The 19,562-nt window shown below is 38.4% G+C and overlaps 3 protein-coding genes across 3 annotated transcripts; 1 reads left to right on the top strand and 2 right to left on the bottom strand.

Moving 5' to 3' along the window:
• LOC109234409 lies at positions 988-1,995 on the bottom strand. Its single transcript, XM_019400393.1, has 2 exons — positions 1,823-1,995; positions 988-1,423 (listed from the first exon to the last, which is right to left on the bottom strand). Exons 1-2 carry the CDS (start codon positions 1,993-1,995, stop codon positions 988-990), a joined length of 609 nt encoding a protein of 202 aa, XP_019255938.1.
• LOC109223560 (lysine-specific histone demethylase 1 homolog 2) lies at positions 5,733-9,678 on the top strand. Its single transcript, XM_019387926.1, has 2 exons — positions 5,733-7,981; positions 8,351-9,678. Exons 1-2 carry the CDS (start codon positions 6,448-6,450, stop codon positions 9,109-9,111), a joined length of 2,295 nt encoding a protein of 764 aa, XP_019243471.1. The 5' UTR covers positions 5,733-6,447; the 3' UTR covers positions 9,112-9,678.
• Positions 9,970-11,946, bottom strand: LOC109240499 (protein ULTRAPETALA 2-like). The gene is made up of 4 exons (XM_019407158.1): positions 11,873-11,946; positions 11,519-11,705; positions 10,881-11,193; positions 9,970-10,278 (listed from the first exon to the last, which is right to left on the bottom strand). The coding sequence occupies exons 1-4, from the start codon at positions 11,873-11,875 to the stop codon at positions 10,110-10,112; spliced, it is 672 nt and encodes a 223-aa protein (XP_019262703.1). The 5' UTR covers positions 11,876-11,946; the 3' UTR covers positions 9,970-10,109.

Genomic DNA, 19,562 nt, shown 5'->3' with positions numbered 1-19,562 from the left:
CTCTATTATTTCTTCTACCATATCTGTGAATATGGCCATCATGCACCTTTGGAATGTGGCAGACGCATTGCATAGTCCAAACGACATTCTCTGAAAGGCACAGATGCCATATGAACAGGTGAACAACATTTTCTCTCTATCCCCCGGGGAAATAGAGATCTGGTTATACCCCGAGTATCTATTCAGAAAGTAAAAGTGGGACCTCCCAGCCAATCTATCTAACATATGATCAATGAATGGCAGCGGGAAATGGTTTTTTCGGGTGGCCTTGTTCAACCCTATGTAATCCGTACAGATTCATCATCCCGTGACTGTCCTTGTTGAGATCAACTCGTTGTTCTCGTTTTGCACTACAGCATTCCACCCTTCTTTGGCACACATTAAACTGGGCTGACCCAGTTGCTGTCAGAGATGGGAAAGATTATTCCCGCATCTAACCACTTGATCACTTCTTTCTTCACAACTTCTTCCATGTTAGGGTTCAGCCTTCTTTGATGTTCTTTGGAAGGTTTGTGCCCATCTTCCAGTAGAATCTTATGCATACAAACGTTGGGCTAATACCCTTTATGTCTGTAGTGGTCCACCCAATTCCAGTCTTGCATTCCTTCAGAACCTGCAAAGTTGTTCTACCTGCACATTTAGCAAACCAGATTAGATAATAATAGGTAATGTCAAACTAGGTCATAAGAAAGCATACCTGAGGTGAGACGATAATGGTTTTATCTCCAACTGAGGTGGATCTTCAATTGATGGCTTAGACGGAGGGGTCTTTCTTTCTTCTAAGTGTAAAGTCTCGAATCAGAGCTCTCTTTTCTAGTACCCTTGGCATTCAAGGGCCAAATTCCATTCCGCCAAGTCCTCACCATCTACCTCTTCTAAGTTCATCAGGCAGGCTGCTAATGGGTCTTATATGTTCAGTGCCTCATCTTCCTCCTCCAGAATCACATCCACAACTTCAATCAGAGAGCAGTTAGCAAACTTACTAGGTCACCGTATAGACTTCTGCACATTGAGCGTTATTTCTTCATTGTTCAGTCTCATCTTTAGCTCCCTAATTTCACAATCAATCAGAGCTCTTCCTGTGGCCAAGAATGTCCTTCCCAAAATTATGGGAATCTCTTCATCAACCTGACAGCCCAGAATGACAACATCTACCGGAAACACAAACTTTTCAACCTGCACAAGTACATCATCAAGTATACCTGATGGCCTCTTCACCGTTCGGTCGGCTAGCTGTAGTAATATGGATGTGGGTCTTGCCCTTCCAATGCCTAACCTTTTATAGATAGACATTGGCATCGGGTTTATGCTCGCCCCCAAATCACACAATGCTTTGGCAAAAGCATAGTTGCTTATGGTGCACGGAATTATGAAACTCCCTGGGTTGCATAACTTCTCCGTTATAGATCTTGTCATGACAATACTACAGGTATGAGTCAGTGTCACAGTTTCCAAGTCTTGAAAGTCAAACTTGCGAGACATCAATTCCTTCATCATTTTTGCATAATCGGGCATCTCCCTCAAGGCATCAATCAATGGAATGTTCACCCGAATCTGCTTCAACATCTCCATGAATTTCTTATATTACTCATCCTTATGATATTTGGCCAACCTCTGCGAGAAGGGTGTTGGTGGTCGCTTCTTTCCTGTGATTTGAGTTAGATCCTTCTCAGGCACTTTTTCTATTGCTTTCTCTTGCATTTTCTCAGTCTCCTTTGCAACCTATTTCTCTTTTGTTAGTTCCTCCTAGGCTAGCTACACTCTTACTTCTGTTAACTTAGTTGACTCATCTACCTCAATTGCTCTAGATCAAGATCGCTACCGTTTCTCAAACTCACCGCCATCAACTACTTTGGGCCCTGCTCTTTCAGATTGACATGTGTGTCCGCAAGTAACGTCCCAGTGAGGATGATTATTTAGAGCCATAGATATCTTCCCCAATTGAATCTCAATGCCTTTTATCACCGAGTCATGTGCTTCAGCCTTCTCTTCCATTTTTACATTGGACCCAATCAATTGTTGCAACATTTCTTTAATTTCAGACAACCCATCATCTTGTCTCACTATCTTTTGTTGAGGCTGTTGATAAGCTAGCTGCTAATTTTGCTGATTGTATTATTGTTGCCTTTGGTAAGGCACAACTTGACTCTATGGTCGCATAACTCCAAGATTGTTGCTGTTATTGTACTGTTGTTGTGCTGGTCTATACTGTTGATTCTGCTGCCCCCAATTCTGACCACCTTGCCTCTGGCCTCCATAATTTCCCACATAGTTCATATTCTCTTGATAGTTCTGATTGTCACTCTCAACACTCCACGAGCATACATATGGTTGGTTAATGCATGGTGTGCGTAATCCTCCATTTTTCGTGTTAGCTATGTGCACTTGCTTTTGGACCGACTCATTAATCTTTTTTGGTGAGGATACTCAATTGCGTCATCATAATAGCCATATTCTCAACCATGGATTTGTTTGGGTCTAGAGCTACTGAGTGAACTAGCGGAGTGATTGTAGAGTCCCTTGTCATCCATCCTGAGTTTTGAGCCATTTATCAAGCAAAACCTTACACTCTCTGAATGATTTGCTAAAAAATGCTCCACCTACTGAAGCATCAACGTTGGCCTTCAAGCTGTCTGCCAACCCCATGTAAGACCTATGTCCCAACATCTGATACGGAATGCCATGGTGTGGACACTTAACCAGCATTCCTTAGAATCTCTCCCACGCCTCTTGCAATGTTTCAGCTGGTTTCTGCCTAATGCTCAATATCTCATCAACTTGCTTGGCAGTCCTATTGGGTGGGTAGAATTTATTCAAAAACTGCTTGACTAATTCCTCCCAAGTAGTGATGGAGTTTATGGGGAGCGAATTGAGCCAAGTCTGAGCCTCTCCCATCACTGAGAATGAAAACAACAACAACCTTATTGCTTCCGGTGTCACATTTGGTTGCCTTTGTGTGGCACAAATCGACAAGTACTTTTTCAGATGTTGCTGAGGATCTTCAATGTAAGACCCCGAGAACAAACCATTGTTCTGCAACAAATATAGCATGTTGTTTGTGATTTGAAATGATTTTGCTTGTATTTGAGGGACTGCAATTGCGGTTGCCAGATTTTTAGCGGTGGGTTGTGCCCAATCATACAAGGATGCTTCTGCAACAATAGGTACCACAGCCTGATTGTTCGGGTCATTCGCATTGTTACTATTGTTTTGATTGTTTATGACGTCACCCATGTCTAGTTCAATTTGTTCTCTTGGGTACTGTTGTTGTTTGTCTTTCATGTTCGCACGATTTAATGTCTTGAAAGCTTTCTCAGGGTTCGGTAATGCTTCAAACATTTCACCAGTTCTCGAGTAGTTTCTAGGCATGTACCTGTAATGCACAAGACAACAAACGTTAGAATTTCAATGTAATGAAACTAAAGTCAAGAAAGTTGACTAAACTAAGAATCCTAGAAATTCTTCTTGCTATAATTAATAATACTGTTAATTCCCCGGCAACGACGCTAAAATTTGATCACACCCAACTATGCTTCCTAAGAGGTCTAGAAGTCGTTGCAAATATAATCTGATTTACAAGTCCGGAGTCGAATCCCATAGGAAAGTAACCTACTAATCATAACCACTAGTTTCGCAAGAATTCAAGTAATCAACCTTCAAAAATATTAAATAATGGTCTGAGTGTTTACTAACTAAGAGCAAGGTATTTAGAAAGCTGTAATTTTATTACTAACAAAGAAAATATTGTAGACAAGATTGGAAAAGTCTAGGGATTTGATATTCCCTATTGTTGGAATCCCCCCCTCTACGTTTCTTATAAATTCGCCCAAGTATTCTCTACCGATCGTGAGTACTTTAAGTGTCGTTGCTCTCTCTCAAGAAACTACCACAATTTACTATACGTATTCTCTCAAACTACGCTAGTTGGCACTAATTCACCGCTCACTATGATCGCACCAAGGTTTTGTCATCTCTAATCCCGCCTTTAAATCCTCCGTATTGATCTCTCAAATACGTTAAGAGTGCTGTTGTTCAACAACTACCTAAATGCATCCTTTCTCTCGAGCAGTACACACTAAATAGGCACAGTCAATTGAGGCCCTTCAACCAACAACAATAATATAATAGTTGAACAAGTATAGAAAAGTAAATGGCAAATGCATATTAAACGCAGTGGAAAAATCATCCTTCAATAGGTTCCATCAAACCCTAGATGAGAATTTAGCTACTCATAAGTTGTTTGCACAAATACAAGACTAGAATTCATAGCAATGGAAAATAGGAAGAAAGAGGAAAACACGTAAAGTTGAATCCTTCTCCTCTCCAAGCGCGTTCTTGCCTCTCCAAAGTCTTCTCTCCCTCCAAAGTAGTGTTTCTCCCTCAGAAGCACGTGTTAGGATATATTTATAGCGACTAGGGTTCTATGGGGCGAATTTTTATTTTTCTATTTTGGATTGGAGAAGCTGGTTTCTTTTGCTCCGGTCCCGGTCTGGCGAAGTGAACCTCGCTTCGCTGTCCGGGACGTTTCTGATTTCTTCTGCTCTGGTCCCGGTCTGGTGAAGCGAACCTCACTTCGCTGTCTGCGACTTTTCTGGTCAGCTTTTTTTCACCAATTTTTCTCCTATTTGATCCTTTTCCGCATAAGTTTGTTCCTACACATAAGAAACACGTACTGAACATATTTTCACTTCAAAAGCGGTGTAAACTCCTGCAATTCACACAGGGCATAACACACAAACACACTCAAAACATGCACTTTTCATCCTTTATCACCACCCCACACTTAAACTTTTGCTCGTCCACGAGCAACTTAAAATTAAGCTCATAGGCAAGAAATATCTTTCAAAATTGAAGTTTTGACCAAGCTTTTCAAAATTGGAGAAGCTTGACCAAACATGCTATAAGTCTAGCAAGATTTGGCACCTTTAGACTATTGCTCTTCATCTTTCCTCCTCCTTTGCCTTCTTATTCTCTCTTTTTTTTATTTCAGACCTTTGAGTCTGAAGTTTTGAACTGCCAGATCCTAACTAAGACCCGGAGAGGGCTAAACTTTAAAATGTTTATAAATTTCGACTATAAATTTTTGTTGTTACTTATGAATTTATAAAATATTTTATAATCTACTTATATTAGAACTACAAATTCTACAACAAAATATAAAAGATACACTCTAAAAATATGGTAGATTCCTTTTAATGAGGAATCCTATTTGGAAACGTATCCTTATTTTTCCCTAAAATTTCTCCAATTTATTAATATTGATTACCACTATAAAAACCCACTTGCCTTAATCATTCGTGTATTATGCATCAATCAAATCATATCCCCTTGTATTATGCATTAATCAAATCATATTCCTTACCAAAAGAAAGCCTTTTTTAGTTTTAAATTTTTTTTACGAAATTATTTCTCTCTATTAGAACCCCTATGCTATACACCATCCAAAAATCTCAAAGGATTCCCCCAAATTTGATTCTTCTTCACCTCTCTGTCAACGCAAAACCTTGTTTCGCCCAAGTTCTCTTATAATATAATATTGTATATTTTTTAATATACACATGTATATATATACATGATATATATATATATATATATATATATATATATATTATATAACATATAATTCATACAAGAAATATACAATATATTAATGGAGAAATTAGGAAAAAATTAATATGATAGATATTTTTAGATGAGAGAAAATTGTAAGAGAGACATTAGGACATTTTAGGTGAGAGAATATTAAGATAGATATTAAGAATATGAAAAGTTGTAAATTTTAAAATAAATTGTATATATGTAATTTTATCAAAGCAGTTGTAGAAAGGTCATATTCTATGTAAATTCCTCTAAAAAATATGGGTTTGTGCACTTGGGCCGAAAATAACAAATGAATGGAGTTTTAAATTCGGACCCTAATGCCGATGAATGATTTTGGCCCGCCAATTTCAAATGTCGCCGGAGTAAAGCTCTCTGCTGTCAATCTTTGCTTCTCTCCGCCTGAATCAAGCTGTAAGTTCCCCTTTTTCATTCCTGCTCTTTCCCTCTCCTCCTCCTCACTGTTCCTCACGAGACAAAAACCCTAATCCCTGTATGCCATAGTATAGTTTGAATTGGGAATTGAGATGCAGTACTTTATTACTCCTTCGGTCCTTCCACAAAACGACTGCCTCTTTTAGTAGTAAATGGTCAACTTTTAACACCCCCTTTTTCTGGAAAATTTCTTTTACCTTGCCGAGATTGCTCAAGACTGAACTAAATTGATATGTTGATAGCAAATTACCCAGACAGTTGAACTTTGAAGTAAATATGGACCGATAATTAGGTTGAATTCACATTCACCGCTAAAATTCATGATATCTGAAGCCATAATAGGCTAAAAGATCCATTTGTTTTCGAATTGGATCCATCATTTAGAGCTTGGAAGAAAAGAAAAAAGGAAAGAAAATGGAGACCCCAAAATCACAGGGTTCGATCTCAAAGAGACCTGTCAGAATGAGGGTAGCTTCAAGGAATTATAATGAGAATTTGATGGATGAGTTGATAGAGGAGCAGTTGGGTGGCTCTGTGAGGAAGAGGAATAGAACAAAGAAAGATTTGGAGAAAGAAACTGAAATAGAGGCCATGATTGCTATTTCTTTGGGCTTCCCCATCGATGACCTTCTTGAAGAAGAAAGAAAGGCTGGAGTCGTAAGTGAACTGGACGGGAAAGAGCAAAATGATTACATTGTTGTGAGAAACCATATCCTTGCAAAATGGAGAGAGAATGTGCATATTTGGCTGTCCAAAGGAAAGATAAGGGAAACTGTAAGTGCCGAGTATGATCATCTGGTGGCCGTAGCATATGACTTTCTTTTGCATAACGGGTATATAAATTTTGGGGTTTCACCGTCAATTGTATCTCTTATTCCCGAGGAACCTAGTGAAGGGTCTGTAATTATTGTTGGTGCTGGACTCGCTGGTTTAGCTGCAGCAAGGCAACTGATGTCATTTGGATTCAAGGTGGTTATCCTTGAAGGTAGGAACCGACCCGGAGGGAGAGTTTATACTCAGAAAATGGGGCGGAAGAGCAAGTTTGCTGCTGTGGATCTTGGTGGCAGTGTCATAACTGGTATCCATGCAAATCCTTTGGGAGTTTTGGCTAGACAACTTTCCATTCCGCTTCATAAAGTTAGAGATAAGTGTCCTTTATACAAGCCTGATGGAGCTCCTGTTGATGCAGAAATTGATTCCAGAATTGAACTCATTTTCAATAAGCTACTAGATAAAGCTACCGAGCTAAGAAAAATAGTAAGTGGATTGGCTAATGATATCTCGTTGGGCTCCGTTTTGGAGATGCTTAGACAACTATACGCTGTGGCTAAAACTACAGAGGAGCGGCAACTTCTGGATTGGCATTTTGCAAACTTGGAATATGCAAATGCTGGATGCCTCTCAAAACTCTCTGCTGCCTATTGGGATCAGGATGATCCTTATGAAATGGGCGGTGATCATTGTTTTCTTGCTGGTGGAAATTGGGGTATAATCAGAGCACTGTGTAAAGGAGTTCCTATATTTTATGGCAAGACTGTTCAGACAATAAAGTATGGAAATGAAGGAGTAGAGGTCATCGCTGGGGGCCAAGTTTTTCAGGCAGACATGGTCCTCTGTACTGTTCCTCTTGGGGTACTAAAAAGAAAATTAATTAGATTTGAACCAGAGTTACCTGAGAAGAAGCTTGAAGCTATTGATAGGCTAGGATTTGGGTTGCTGAATAAGGTTGCCATGGTATTCCCTCATGTTTTTTGGGGGGAAGACTTGGATACCTTTGGTTGCCTCAACCATTATAGCCATAGACGAGGAGAGTTCTTCTTATTTTACAGTTATCATACTGTTTCTGGGGGTCCAGTTCTTATTGCACTTGTTGCTGGTGATGCTGCTCAACTTTTTGAATCCACAGAGCCAGCCACTTTAATTAATCGAGTTATGAGCATTCTCAAAGGTATCATCTTCTTTTTTGTATTTTTATATTTTTCTATCGGTGGTGTCTGGGTCAGCCGACGAGCACCTTGACTAATCCACCAGACAGCTCATCCAGCTTACAAGCAGCAGGTTTCCCAGGTAATCCTGCTCAATAACATCCAAAAAAGAAAAAGATCCTGCTCACTTAGGCTGGAGCGGATGGGTTCATACCAAGTGTTTAGTTGGTATTCCAGCCTTATTCCCATGTCTCAACCACTTGGCGATCTCCTTGCGGATGTATCGTCCATCTTTATGCAGGACTAGATAGATTTAATTTTCTTTTCCCTGTTTTTGTTCTTTGAGGAAGAACATGAAATCTGGTCTCATATTCATCTGGCTGCGTTGACAGGCATCTATGAGCCAAAAGGCATAAACGTGCCTGATCCTATACAATCCATATGTACAAGGTGGGGAAGTGATCCCTTTTCGTTTGGATCATATTCACATGTTCGCGTTCAGTCTTCTGGCAGTGATTACGACGTACTCGCAGAAAATCTTGAAGGTCGGCTGTTTTTTGCTGGAGAGGCTACAATTCGACAACATCCAGCCACCATGCATGGCGCCTATTTGAGTGGCTTAAGAGAAGCTTCTCGCATTTCCCAATCCATGAAAGGGAGGCAAAACAATCCAAGGAAAACTGTACCAAAGAATGTCGGACCAAGCAATGATGTATTGGAAGAGTTGTTCAAGAGGCCAGATCTAGCATTCGAGGACTTCTTGTTTGTATTTGATCCTTCGACCTATGATTCTAAATCTTTAGGACTCATGAGAGTTACTTTTGCAAAATTCAATGATGAACTTAATGCAGAACTGTCTTGTGGCAAGGAGGCCGATAATATGCCTCAGCATTTATTAAATCAACCATTGCAGCTTTATACGGTTGTGTCTCGTGAGCAGGCGGTTGAGTTGCAGTTGGTGAAGGGTGGAAATGATTGTAAATTGTCATATTTGTTTAAAAGTCTTGGCTTGAAGTTACTGGGAGCTAATGCATTAGGAATTCTTGGCAACTCTTTAGCTGCTAACATTTCTAATTCTCGAAGAGGCAAAGGCCGGAATCGAAGTTATGGTGCCCAACAGAATGCAGGCTACACGAATATTCAGCTATCTTGAATAATGCTGAATGTATCTTCAAATTTGTGGAGGAATGCAGTAAAGATGGCATCTTTTACATCTTACATTGACTGTGTGTCGCTGACTGACCAGATCAAATATTAGTATGTTAGTTAGTCATAGCATGTGCATTCATGTTGCTCGCTGGTACATCTTGTGCAACTGGCGTCGTAGTATGTGCTCCAAGACCTCATTCAGATACATATTATTTAGCTGTGAAGTTGAGCAGTCCTTGGTGAAAAAGGCTCGAGGATTCTGCACAGTTTGCATAGAGTTTCAAGCCTTCCTGTTCTATATCTGTTGGTTTTGTTGTGGATATTCTTTTGTATGTTTGTCCTTTGTACTCCTGGAAAATGCAAAGTGTAGACTAAAAAGTTTGTTGGTCCCTTTTGTAGGCGAACTCGTATAATTTTTGGAAGAAAAGAAACAAGTAGGATGGGGTTAGACTTGTTGTAAACTTGTACCAGTAAAGAGCTGAAAATGAAAAAGAAACCAGTTGAACGCATGTCAGCTCTGTGTCAATTTATTTATTTCTTGTTTAACTTTGTTTTACACAGATTATCAGCTCCTAGATGTCTCTTGTTATATATACCGCAGTTTATTAGCTATTTAAGCTAGTTATCAGTTCTCTTTCTCTATCTCATTTTTCGTTTAAATAAGAAATGTCTAATAAACTATTTATTTAAGTTGTACTCAAACTATGAAACAACTGAGAAGAAATACCGTTTGTCCGTTAAGAGAATGTTGCATTTCACACCTTTGGTCACGTTTGAATGTTTCTGGATATTGGACCATCCCGATTACATTTCTCTTTTTGCTATTAATAGATATATATAATAATCTAATTTTGGACCAATCTCATAAAAATCATAAAATCTATAAAATCTTAAAAGGTAATGTTGTATACAACGCCTCAATCTCAAACAACTTGAATCGGCTATATGAATCCACACTATGAGACGTTGTATACAAGCAAAAGAGCAGGTAGTCGTCTAACATCAAATGTTCTTAAGAAAGTCAACACATGCACGGCAATTGCAGTCCTCGAATTTGCACATGCTACAACCAAAGCAAACACACCTCACGCAACCATTGCATTTAGCAGTTCTGGGACAAGCCCTGCATGCTTTTCTACTTTCTCTTTCTTCAGCATCATTGCAACTCATTCTGGAAAGAAAAAAACACACACACACACACACACACAGTGTTGTTAGTAAAGTAATTTGATTTGTTCGAATATCAATGTAAACTCTTCAATTAAAACACCTCTTTATCTCACAAATCCAAGGTATCAGTTATTATACGCCTAAACCAGTTGTATCTCATGTCCTATATATCCGAAATGCATGTAGGTTATGTGCATGTGTGATTTTGTTTGAATATTTGTAACAGATAATCAATTAATCAGAAAATGCTGGTAATATGTTTCTTTGATTATGAAAAATAATCAAGAAACGAATCATTCAAGAGCTGAATTGCTGTTCTAAGGCTGAAAGATTACCCACATCAAGTACAAGCTACAAGCATGTATCTTCTATGTCACTGTACGATATATAGTTCCAAGCATTATTTTATCAATTGATTGTCACTTTTTCAATAATCTATTTAGCCATTGAAGTAGTATATATTTTCTAGTTATTACCAACTAATAGTAAACCTATTTCACATAACATAAAAACAAACAAACTGAACAAATAAAGCAGATTACCTGTTACAACATATTAAAAGACACTAATACTATAACACAAGAAATCGGGAATTAATATTACCTTTTGTGAGGCATATCAGAGCATTTCCAATCCTTGTTAGCAACAGCATCATGATAAATCCTGCATTCTTCTTTAGTCCGTAGAAGAAATCGACGTTCTTTGTTACAATTAGTGCAGCAAATGAACTCATCACGATGTATGATTTGGCCACGAAGAGGCCTACGGAATGTATCGGTGTGATACTTCAACAAACATGTCTTCCACAATTTTTCTCTTCGCCCTTCCTTATTATTTACCCAAATTTGGCTTTTCCAATTCTGAATTGCCGTCTTCCTCCCAGCATGTTTTGCAAACTCAATTGGTGATAATTTCACTGCCAAAAGAACCAAAGAAACAAGTTTTCTAGGGGGACAATTCAATAAATAAGAGGCTATAATTCAAACTATAATACATGGTATCGAATCCCTTTTTCGCTTAGTTTAGTGGTGAATTCAAGATTTAAAGTCAGAGAATTCTGCTCTTTAATAGATGTGTCAATATTTTTCTAACACACATATAGTTTGAGCTAAACGTATTGGATTCTGTTCATGAACCGTTGTGTCTAGTATAGATCCGTTAGTGGGACGTTTTCGGCTCCTTGTTAACTAGGTGGAAAAAAAATCTATGAAATAATAATAATAATGAAAAATAAATAGGACCTTGTGGGCAACCACGATAGCATTGACAATCAATTTCAAGCCTCCCGTCTGGGAAAATTCTGAGCTTTCCATTTGTGTCACCAAATTTGGTAACAGTACAGCCACATTCGATCTCGACATAGTCCGATCCTCTCTTTAACACACCCATGAAGTTTTCTAACTCTTTTTCTGTAAACATGTCTGCAACCTTATAAAGACAAAAAATTGGTACAAATATGTCATTTGAGGATCTAGTCACAGAATGTCGAAAAATCAAAAGAAAATAAAAAAAATCCTTTTATTGACGCGACATAAATCGTCAGATCTATTAATTAATATTTAAAGCTCAAACATTGAACGTTTTCTATTTCGTACCATAGCAATCAATAGAGTTAATGTCTTGATACTATCACAAAGTTACTTGAATGCATAACAATTTATTGATCAAGAAGATACGCTAGTTATGTTCCTAAACAATAAAAGAAAAAAGTAAATAATAAAAGTAAAAGAATAACAGTACTTGTACACTTGGTGCAAATTAATAGAGCCGCTAAAATAGCCTTTTTTGAATAGACATCTGAAATAACATCAAGTCGAGCACAAAAACATATCTAAGTCGCTAACAAGAAAAGACATACCTTTTTAAACTCGAAACCTCAATTGTTTATGAGAATTCTATTAAGTTATGTTCAATTTTTGTGAATTCTTATATAGAACTATGCGCCTCCAAAACCTTTTAAAGTGCTAATTTTCAATTTCTCATATTCATGTAATCAGAGTTTTAAATAGTAATATATCTATAAGGTATATAATTAAAATGAACAAGATTATGTCTTACCTGGAAAATTGACCGTTGACGTTAGGGTGGCATATTTCGGTCAGAACCGAAGAAATCGACCGAATCGAAAATATTTTTATTTCGGTTTCGGTTATTCGGTTTTTTCAGTCGATTTCAGTTTAAAATTTTAAAATTTCAATTTTTCAGTTCGGTTGTTGATTATTAATTTATTTGGTTCGGCCAACCGAAAAACCGAATTATTAGCAGATAGATTTTTCAAGTTATATATAGGCTAAGCCCATAGGTAATAATATAGGCCCAATTTTGAAGTCTATCAAAGACCCAAACCAAATAAGTAACCCAATCGGCTATTCCTAATTTCTCATTCCTTATGACTTTTAACTCTACCAATACTTACCATTTTTTTCTGAGTTGCCACTAGGGTTCTTCAAGCTTCAACTGTGCCTCTCTATCGCCATTGATATGCTTGTACCAGTGGTGCTCCATCAGTTTTCGTTGTCGTCGGATTTCTTGTTGCTGTCCAGGTAAGCTTATCTTTTGTTATATTTCTCTCCTTCTTGAACAATAGTATTTGGCAAATCAAATTTATAAAAATAACAAACCAAATTTATGATTTGTCACATTCAAGCGACAAAAGAAGCCGAAATTTTGAAAGAAAACCAATAAATTCGCCAGTCCAATTATTATATAGAAAGAGCCCAATATAATAATGTTCAAATCGAAAATCGATTCGAAATAAACCAAACTGAATCAGAAAACCGAACTGAACCGAACTTATTTCAGTTCGATTTTGTTAGAGTAGATGAAGGCCTAACTTAGTTCTGTTTTCTTTTTTATGTACAGGCCCATACTATAAGGCCCAATTATTTATTCTGTTGTAGTAACATTACAGGCCCATACTATAAATAGTTAGATGATTGTAATTACTAGACCAATTTTGTTCTTACAGAAGAGAATGAGAAATATCTTTCTCTATGTCGTCTTTTTCTCTCGAACATTCTAGGTCTCACCTTGCTAAATTTGGTTTGATTTCTTTCATTTTCTTTGATTTTAACATGGTATCAGAGCAAACCTGGTTAATTCCGGGAGGAACTACGTTTCTATTGTTCGATTTTCTGATCTAGAACATTTTTTGTTGCACCGTCGATTTCTGCAAATTTTGGTGATTTTTGTTCGTCAGAGCTGCGGTTTTCAGTATTAATGTCAATTTTGTCTTCAATTTGTGTTGTTGATGCAAAGTTTGTTTGAAATTTCAAGCTTCGCGCCATCAACATATTTTAGGGGTTTCTCGCACAATTGGTGACATTACTTCTCAATCTTTGCATATTCTGATAGATATTTTGTGTGAATTGTTGTTTTCCTTATGATTTTTTCATAATCATGGCTATTGATTCTGAAACACCTATTGTGCCTGAACCTCCAAACACAAATTTAAACCCTAATCTCGATTCTTTTCATCCTTTATATCTTCACCCTTCTGATACTTCGGGTACAGTGTTAGTCTCTGTTCCTTTTGCTAGGATAGGGTATGTAGAGTATGATTATCTCACTCTCAGCTAAAAACAAACTCAAAGTTATCAATGGTTCCCTACCCAAACCTGCACCTACCTCAGCACTCTATCCTCATTGGGGGAGATGCAATAACATGGTTAAATCTTGGATTATGAATGCATTATCTAAGGACATATCCAAGACTTTATTGTATTACAAAACTACTAAGGAGGCTTGGGATAATCTAGAGGAGAGGTATGGTATTGCAAATACCTCTCAATACTATAGTATTCAAAGAGCCATAGCATCCACTACACATGGATCTTCTGATATAGCTATGTTTTTTACAAAGTTGAAGGGTTATTGGGATGAAATTGGTAACTGTACTTTTGGTAGGCCTTGCACTTGTGGTGCCTTGCCTGAGTTTATTGAGGGACAACAACTTGTTCAATTTTTGTCTGGGTTGAATGATACATATGCTACTATGCGGAGCAACATCCTGATGATGAGTCCAGTACCATTAGTTGCAAAGGCATACTCTATTTTGATCAGAGATGAAAAGCAGAGAGAGATCAAATCTGATTCCCCTATGTTCTCTTCTGATTCAGCCTCATTCCTAGCCCACTCTCCTGCTCCTCAGATTGGTTCCTCTCAAGTTAATAACTTCAGAAATTATCCTCAAAGAGTGAATTTTGATTCTAAGAAATCCATGCTATTCTGCAAGTACTGTAAGAAGTCTGGGCACACAGTAGACAAGTGTTACAAGCTTCATGGATTCCCCTCAGATTTTAAGTTCACTAAGAATAAAAGAGTTGCAGCTTCTGTACATATGGGTTCTACTCCTGAGACTCCTCCTCTTTTTGATCCTCAACAAGCTGTTGATAATCCACATGGTTTCTCGAAGGAGCAATATGCTCATATTCTGTCACTTTTTCAGCAGGCACAACTCTCATCCTCTGCTCTAACATCATCATCATCATCTACTACTTATGCCAATTTTGCAGGTTTGGTAAACAGTACTGTTTTTAACTTTGATGGTTCGTTTGCATCTAGTGCTTCTAAAACATATTCAATATCTTGGATTTTGGATTCTGGGGCCACTAATCACATGACCCCTCACAAGCACCTACTTCATAATATACAACCTTTAGTCACACCTTCTCTTGTTACATTGCCAAATGGATACAAAGTTAAAGTTACCTCTCTAGGCTGCCTATCACTGTCTTTTACTATCACCCTGAATAATGTACTTTTGGTACCTTCTTTTTAATTCAATTTAATCTCTATACATTAACTTCTCACTGAACTCAGTTTCTATGCTATTCTCACTACTATTTCCTTGTTCCTACAGGGCCCTTATCTGAAGAGGCCACTGGAAATTGGTAGAGTTGAGCATGGCCTATACATTCTGCATATGGGTTCCAGCAAATCTGACTTTGTTTCTATTTCTTGTTCTGATGTAAAATCTAGTGATTGTTCTTTTCATTCTGTCATTAGTTCTGTTCCCTATCCCCCTGTTATTGATAGTTAAGTGCTTCCTACTTCTTATAATTCTACTTCCATTAATAAAAATGATGTTTTGTGGCATCAAAGAATGGGACACATTCCTTTTGTTAAAATAATCTCTATCCCACATCTATCTTGTAAATTTTCATCTAAACAATCCTTTGTTTGTTCAATCTGCCCCATGGCAAGACAACAAAGGAATCCATTCCCTGCTAATATTACACATCCTTCAAGTCCCTTTGAACTTGTTCATGTTGATCTTTGGGGCCCTACCATACTGCCACCTACAATGGTTACAAATATTTTTTGACCATTGTAGATGACTATAGTAGGGTCACCTGGACACATCTTCTCTCTTGCAAAGGAAATTCTTTTTCCATCAAAGAGCATTTACATCCATGGTTTCCACCCATAACAATAGTAGTGTCCAGACCATTAGAACAGACAATGCTTCTGAACTAGGATCTTGTTCCTCCTAAACTGATTTTCTTAGTTTTTCGGGTATCTCTCGTCAGACAACTTGCTCTCATACTCCACAACAAAATGGGGTTGTGGAGAGAAAACACAAGCATCTCTTAGAAACTGCTAGAGCCCTCTTGTTTCAGTCCAAATTACCTACTAAGTATTGGGGTGAATGTATACTCACAGCTACATACTTAGTTAATAGATTCCCTTCCACTGTTATTTCAAACAAAACCCCTTATGAGGTCTTGAATGGTCAACCACCCTCTTATGATCATTTAAGATCTTTTGGATATTTAGCCTATGCTTCTGTCCCTATGCCTCATAGAGACAAACTCCAATCCAGAGTTATACCTTGCATTTTCTTGGGGTATCCCTTTGAAAGAAAGGGTACAAACTCCTTCACTTACACAGATCTATTATATACTCTAGAGATGTATCTTTTGTTGAACACATTTTTCCTTCTACCTCTTCTCCTTCTACTTTCTTTCCTTCTTCTTCTGATACAACTTTTCCTTATTTTGATCTCTCAAATCCCCCTTCTTCTCCCCATTCTTCTTCTGTACCAACATCATTGCCCTCTAGTTCTTCTATTACACCTTCTCCTCCTCCACTTAGAAGGTCCTCTAGACCACATAACCCTCCAGTTCATCTTCAGGACTATGTTTGTAACTCTGTTCCTCAGTCTTCAGCTCTTCCTGTCACACATGAACCCCAACATTATCAGCAAGCTATCTCCAATCCTGCTTGGCAAGAAGCTATGCTAAAAGAGTTTCAGGCTCTTGAGGCTAATCAGACTCGGAATATTGTCCCCCTTCCTCTTGGCAAGAATGCCATTCCCTGTAAATGGGTATATAAGATCAAACAGAGGTCAGATGGGACCATTGAGAGATACAAAGCAAGACTTGTTGTTAGGGGTGATACTCAACAGGCTGGGATTGATTACAGTGAGATATTTTCCCAGTTGTCAAGTTCACAACTGTCAAATGTCTCCTTGCTGTTGCAGCCAAGAAGTCCTGGACTGTTTACCAACTTGATGTCAACAATGCATTTCTGCATGGGGACCTTTATGAAGAAGTGTATATGAAGGTTACCCTTGGGTTGTCTATCTCTGGTTATTCTCCTGATGATTCTCCTCTTATTTGTAGACTTAGAAAGTCTCTTGATGGTCTCAAACAAGCATCAAGACAATGGTTTGCCAAGCTCTCCAGTGATCTTATATCCAAAGGATACCAGTCTAGTCTTAATGATTACTCCCTTTTCACAAAAATTTCTGCCACTTCTACTGTTGTCCTTGCAGTATATGTGGATGATATATTGTTAGCTGGTGATGACATTATGGAGATGAGGTCTTTAAAATCTTTTCTGGATGCTCAATTCAAGATCAAAGATCTTGGTAATGTTCACTATTTTTGGGGCTTGAAGTTTCTAGTGTTGTTGAAGGCTATCTTGTAGATCAAAATAAGTTTGCCAAAGACCTTTTGGATGAATTCATTATTCTGACTGCACTCCTATTGTGGCTCCTTTAGATCTGAATAGTAAGCTCACTCCTACTTCTGGGGAGCTGCTTCCTAACCCTTCTCTCTTCAGACGACTGGTTGGGAAACTCAACTTTCTCCAGCACACCAAACCTGACTTGTCCTTTTCAGTGCAACATCTTAGTCAGTTTTTGAATGCCCCCAGGTATCCTCACATGCAAGCTGCTTTGCATGTCCTTAGATACCTGCTTAATGATCCTGCCAAGGGCATCTTGTTCAACAGTTCTATGAACTTCTCTCTCAAAGCTTATCCTAATTCAGATTGGGCCACCTGCTATTCTTCCAGAAATCTATTACTGGATTCTTCGTTACATTGGGTGATAGTCCTATTTGTTGGAAATCAAAAAAGCAGCCTACCTTGTCCCCGTCTTCTACAGAACCTGAGTACAAGGCTTTGAGGAAGACTGTTGCTGAATTAACTTGGCTTGTTCGACTCTTGGGTAATCTTGGTGTTCATGTGTCACATCCTGTCCCTATTTACTGTGATAACCAAGCTGCCCTAAGCATTGCCAAGAACCCTGTGCAGCATGAAAGGACCAAGCATATAGAGCTTGATTGCCATTTTGTCAGGGAGAAGCTTGGAGATGGTCTGATTACTCTTCATTACATCCCCACTGCTTCTCAACTAGCAGATATCTTCACAAAATCCTTATCTGGTGTTCATCACAACAATTTACTATCCAAGTTGGGGGTTCTTTCACCCCACAGATTGAGGGGGGGGGGGGGATGATAGAGTAGATGAAGGCCTAACTTAATTCTATTTTCTTTATTATGTACATGCCCATACTATAAGGCCCAATTATTCATTCTGTTGTAGTAACATGTACATGCACATGCTATAAATAGTTAGATGATTGTAATTAGTGGACCAATTTTATTCTTACAAAAGAGAATGGGAAATATCTTTCTCTATGTCGTCTCTTGCTAGATTTGGTTTGATTTCTTTCACTTCCTTTGATTTTAACAAATTTTGGTTACTACTTTTACAAAACCGAAAACCAAATAACCGAACCGAATTTCTTCAAATCGAACTGAACCGACCGAACGTCCACCCCTAATTGACATCACAACAACCTAATAAACGTAAGAAAATTATATTAAATAATTATTTTTCCTCTTCCAAATGACAAATATGATCCCATTTATTCTAGAGAAAATTGAACCACCAACTTGTAAATTGAAAATGAAAGAGCTTACTCCTTGCTCATCTTCACTCATCTTACTGAGTCAAATAGTATAAGGTATGTGTATTGCACGTGTAGTTCATATAATATTTGAAATTTATTATCTAAAGTAAGTTAATTTTACATTAGAATTGTAACGACCCAGCCGGTCGTTTTGAGAGTAATAGCCCCGATCCCCTATCTACTGCTATCCCCGTATCTTTCCCTGCTTATGTGACTTGCCAGGAGGTTTTGTTTTTGATTTCGGAGCGTTTTGGGACACTTAGTCCCTAAAACGGAAGCTTAAGACCGTAGTCAGAACTATGTGAAGACGACTCCAAAATGGAGTTTTGTTTGTTCTATTAGCTCCGTTGGGTGATTTTGGACTTAGGGGCGTGTCCGAATTGTGTTTGGAGGTCTGTAGCTGATTTAGGCTTGAAATGGCGAAAGTCGATTTTTTGGAGATTTTGACCGGTAGTGAACTTTTTGATATCGGGGTCGGATTGGATTTTCGGAAGTTGGAGTAGGTTCGTGGTGTCATTTATGACTTGTGTGCAAAATTTGAGGTAAATTGGACGTGGTTTGATAGGTTTCGGCATCGATGGTGGAAGTTTGAAGTTTCAAGTTTATTAAGTTTGGATTGGAGGGTGATTCGTGCTTTTGTTGTTGTTTGAGGTGTTTTGAGGGCTTGGCTAAGTTCGTATGGTGTTTTAGAACTAGTAGGTATGTTTGGTTGAGGTCCAGGGGGCCTCGGGTTGATTTCGGGTGGTTAACAGATCATTTTTGGACTTAGAAAAATTTCAGATTTCTGGTGTTCTTCAGTTCTGGTTTCCTTCTTCACGTTCGTGAGGGGAGAGTTGCGTTCGCAAAGAGGAACTGGTGGCAGGTGAGATTTTGTGCTTCGCATTATCAAAGGAGGTCCCGCGTTCGCGAAGCACTGGGTTAGTTGGCCTACGCGTTCGCGATGGAGGTCCCGCGTTCGCGTAGAGGAACTGGCCAGCTGGGTCCCCAGGCCCCTTTGCCTACGCATCCGCGATGTTGGTCCCATGTTCGTGTAAGGTTGAGTTGTGAGACTTCCTTGTTCACAACAAGAGGATCGCATTCAC

This window comes from Nicotiana attenuata, chromosome 1 (assembly GCF_001879085.1).
Source record: "Nicotiana attenuata strain UT chromosome 1, NIATTr2, whole genome shotgun sequence".
NCBI lineage: Eukaryota > Viridiplantae > Streptophyta > Magnoliopsida > Solanales > Solanaceae > Nicotiana > Nicotiana attenuata.
This window is presented reverse-complemented; position numbering and strand designations above follow the sequence as displayed.